Source organism: Hevea brasiliensis, chromosome 11 (assembly GCF_030052815.1).
Source record: "Hevea brasiliensis isolate MT/VB/25A 57/8 chromosome 11, ASM3005281v1, whole genome shotgun sequence".
Taxonomy (NCBI): Eukaryota; Viridiplantae; Streptophyta; class Magnoliopsida; order Malpighiales; family Euphorbiaceae; genus Hevea; species Hevea brasiliensis.
The window spans coordinates 79,795,106-79,799,485 of NC_079503.1; the positions used below are offsets into that span (position 1 = coordinate 79,795,106).

The 4,380-nt window shown below is 28.2% G+C and overlaps 1 protein-coding gene across 1 annotated transcript; it reads left to right on the forward strand.

Annotated features, from left to right (window-relative positions):
* Positions 1-2,271: 2,271 nt before the first annotated feature.
* On the forward strand, positions 2,272-3,251 carry LOC110644386 (uncharacterized). The gene has a single exon (XM_021797112.2). The coding sequence runs from the start codon at positions 2,600-2,602 to the stop codon at positions 3,143-3,145; it is 546 nt and encodes a 181-aa protein (XP_021652804.1). The 5' UTR covers positions 2,272-2,599; the 3' UTR covers positions 3,146-3,251.
* Positions 3,252-4,380: the final 1,129 nt, after the last annotated feature.

Genomic DNA, 4,380 nt, shown 5'->3' on the forward strand with positions numbered 1-4,380 from the left:
GCAAATGAATTTTCCCTAGAACATAATGTAATTAAAATCTTTATTAAATTAATAAAAAATATATTAAATATAAAATTAATATACTATTCACAATTGTGAAAATCATAAATTTTATGGAAAATAATGTGTGCGAAGATAATTAAATATGTAAAAATGAAAAATTATATAATTAATGTAATTATTATATTTATTTTCCTGGTTGATTATTATATTAAATTTCATGAAACATCATCATAATTAATTGGCAGAATGATAATTCCACTGAATAATTATTAGTGAAAATGAGATTGATTGAGATAATTGAGCATTGAAAATATTGGAGATTTAATGACATGGAAAGCAGCTGACAGTCTCCAATGGACCCCTTCCTTCAATCCTTCACATGCTGCCCACTAACATCTACATCTCAACCATTTAATGGATGGGCCATATTTTTGATGGGACATTACCAAGATTAAATACCCAATTTAAATCAATTAAATAGTTTTAACTACCCCAATAAATTATTGTACATAACAGGAACATTAAAAAAAAATATTGTTTCTTTAAATATAAAAATTTAATTTTTTTTTATTATTTTTAAAATATAAAATAAATATATTTAAAAACACATTGAATAATTTTTTTTTTTAATAAGTCTCTATGAGCTCACAAATGGATTAGTTTATGGGTCAATATGAAACGATGGACATAGACATCAAATCTATCTTAATAACAATAATAATAATAATAAATTTTGCCTGATTTCCTAATTATAATCATTTGATTCTTGAAATGTTTTGGTTTTACGTAGAAGACAAACTCTTAACCATTGCAAATGGAAAAGAAATTGAAAAATCACATTGCTTTACCTAATCTTGATTTCTTGAAGGGATGAGAAAGGAAGGGTGAGAATTTTTTCAAGCAAAAGATAAAGAATAGCACCATTAGAGGCTTCTAGTTATGTAAGTAAATTTCTTGTAGGTTTATGAGAAAATAAATAAATAAATAGAAAAGGCTAGGAGACTATTACTATCAATGCCTTGAGTCAAAGAAGAAGCACTTCACAAACCTAAAATCCACAAAGAAATTAAAAAAAAAAAAGTGAAAGAATTCTATCACACCTCACTTTCCAATGAAAGCCACAACCCACATGATCTTGCTTGGGGATATTGAAAGATCACAGCCTCCCCTCTCAAAAGAAGATCTTCTCTCTATACCTATTTCCCAAACTCCCCCAAAATCCACTTCACTCCAAACAATGCCATCACCTCAAGAACCCCACCTCATAAGCCTCTGCCCACCTAATCTTAGTGGCTGATTTAGTTGAATTTTGACACATGTCAAATCCTTATTGAAACACATGTCTTGGATAAAAAAATCATATCTTAGATTGCCTTAACCGTTAAATACAACTGATAACTGCTGACTAATAGCTGGTAATTGATAATAGCTGATTTATATTAAGTATTTAGTAAAATTATATTTAGCTGTTACTATTAATATGTAAAATGATTAATAAGTGTATATATCATATAATTTATTTTATTATTAAATTAAAATTTTAGTTATTAATTTAATATATTATATTATTTATTATATTATTAAAATAAATATATAATTATTGAATTATTATATTATATCATTTATTTTATTATTGAAATTAAAAATAATTAAATAACTTTAAAAATATAGTTACAAAATAACAACGTAATTATTATTGTTGGTAAAGAAAAAAATTATAATTAATTTTAAGTTCTTAAATATAAAAAACTTATTTTTTTTATAATAAATAAATATTTTATATTTTATATTATCAATAAAAAGTATTTTAACAAAGTTATAATGCGCTAATTAAGATATTAAAATTATAAATAAAAAAATAAAAGTATTAAAAATATTAATTTTTGAGTTAAATGAAAAAGATGATATGTTCTAAATAAAAAATAAAATCAAAACAATTATCAACGGATGAGAAACAACTCTAAAAATAGAGCTTATATAAACTGCAGCAACTGATAGATATCATATCAGTTACCCATCAGCTATTAGCTTTACTTTTTTAAATTTACCAAACACTTTAATTCACTTGTTTAAATATCTATCGGCTATCAATTATACCCAATTACACCTAACAGGTGAGCTAAACACCCCTTGTTTGGCCATCACAATCATGCACTAGCATGTGTTAACCCGTTAGCCCCCCAAACTTGCAAATCCAACCCCAAAATTATCGAACTTGGTGATGTGAGGAAGGGGCCCTAAATGATGGATCCAAAAGGCAAAGTACAGGGTGAGGTGCAATTATTCATGCCATGAATTTCATCCTAAGCAAGTGAGAATTGCAAAAAATTCCTCTTCCCCTACATCCACAAAAAGCAGAAAAAAGGGCATACAAGCAAAAGCTATTAGAGAGACTATAATAAAATCTATATAATTTGATGCAAAATTCACTAAGCGATTGATTCCCACTCTCTCATTGTGATAGATACCCAAACTCACACCCCCTACCAAAAAAAAAAAAAAGACTTCTTTCTCTCTCTGCGTATATTTCTTTCTCCCTGCAACTCTCCCCTTCTTGTTCTCTCTCAATGACCAACTCATAGAGAGAGAGGTAGCGATGAAGAACACCATTAAATGCTGTATCTCTTGCATTCTACCATGTGGAGCTCTAGACGTGATTCGAATAGTACACTGTAATGGTCGGGTAGAAGAAATTAGTGGCACAATCCAAGCAAGCGAGATCATGAAAGCATACCCAAAGCACGTCTTGAAAAAGCCCTCTTCTCCCTCCGACGATGGTGTGGTTCCAAAGATCGTTATAGTCCCACCTGACGCAGAGCTTCAGCGTGGAAAGATCTATTTTCTAATCCCAGTTCCATCAACCCCAGAGAAGAAGCCTCCTCGATCAAGAAATTACAGCAGCAGGAGAAAAAGAAGAGAGAATAATAACAACAACGATCATAATAACAGTGAAACCAACAGCCTAAGCAATAACGTCGTCAGCAACTCCATTTCAATGACCACAAACCTTCTCATTTCTGATCGGTACTTGAGTGAGATACTATCAGAGAAGCTATCAACTCAGAGAGATCGAAGAAGAGGTCGTGTTGGGGTGTGGAGGCCACACTTAGAAAGCATATCTGAGACGCCAAATGATTCTTGATGGAGATTCTTGATGAGTTTGTAATAAGCTATGATTTTTCTTTCTTTGTGATTCATTTCCATTAGGGTTCAAGAACTGCATATTATATTCATTTGCCTTTTCTTTCCGTGCCCTTCTCTTTCTCTTTCAATTTTATCTCTTTCAATTTCCCCTTTTAGTGTACATAGAGGCATAGAGGGGAAAAAAAATTCAAAAGACGGGTTAAGGTTTGGAAATTGATGGTGGTGGTGATGATGATCATGGAACTAAACAGTTGTGGTTGGATCTTGCTACTGCACATATGATCAAGGCCATAAGTAATTATTTTGAGAGCTTCATTCAAGTGTGCCTTTTAATTAGTGCAGAAATTCATGAAGAAAGCAATATGATTTTTGTAATAATAATTACAAATGTTCTTAATTTATTTGCAATAATTAAGGAAGATATAATGTTACTGAGAGGGATCCCACTACTACTGTACGAAGTACCAAGCATTGTTTCAATATGAATTGAAAGATGATTGTGAAATGATGATTGTTAGCTACCATTCAATTCTCATTACCCCATTTTGCCCATTATTTGAATTTTTTTTACAAGGAAAATTTTTAATATTGCTTATAAGAAATTGGTCTTTGTAGTTTGAAATTTTTCTTACCTATACCAAAGTGTATAAATATGTATTGTTATTTAAGACTAATGCCAAAGTGTATAAATATGTGTTGTTTTTTTAAGACTAATGTTATTAAATCTGCTTGGAAGTTGACCCGGTGAAGGAGAAAGTGAATGAGTTGATAGTTTAACTAGTAAGTCAATAGTTGAATCAGTGAGTTATTAAAAATTAATTAAATATATATAATTTAATTAATTATTAATTAAATATAACATCTATTAATATAAATAAATAAAATTAATTAATTAAATTTTAATTATTTAAAATAAAATTTTAATATGTATTGAGTTATATTTAACCAATTTTTATAGTGTTTTTAAATTTTATATATATAAAAATATTCAAGTAATATAATGCATAAATTTTTTTATAAATGTATAATTTCTCTTTTTAATATTTTTAAAATATTAAGTATATTTAAAATATTAAATATATTAAAACAAAAAAAAATACATTACTATCAGGCTAATTTGATTGATTTTAATTTTAAAAGATTGAGTTTAATTTTAAAAGCTAATTTAATTGTGTTTAATTCTTTATATCAATACTAAAAAAAAGGATTTTATTAAATAATTGGATCAATCAA

Bases quoted from the DNA above. Each gene is read 5' to 3' on its own strand.
- LOC110644386 (XM_021797112.2), top strand. From the start codon at position 2,600: ATGAAGAACACCATTAAATGCTGTATCTCTTGCATTCTACCATGTGGA.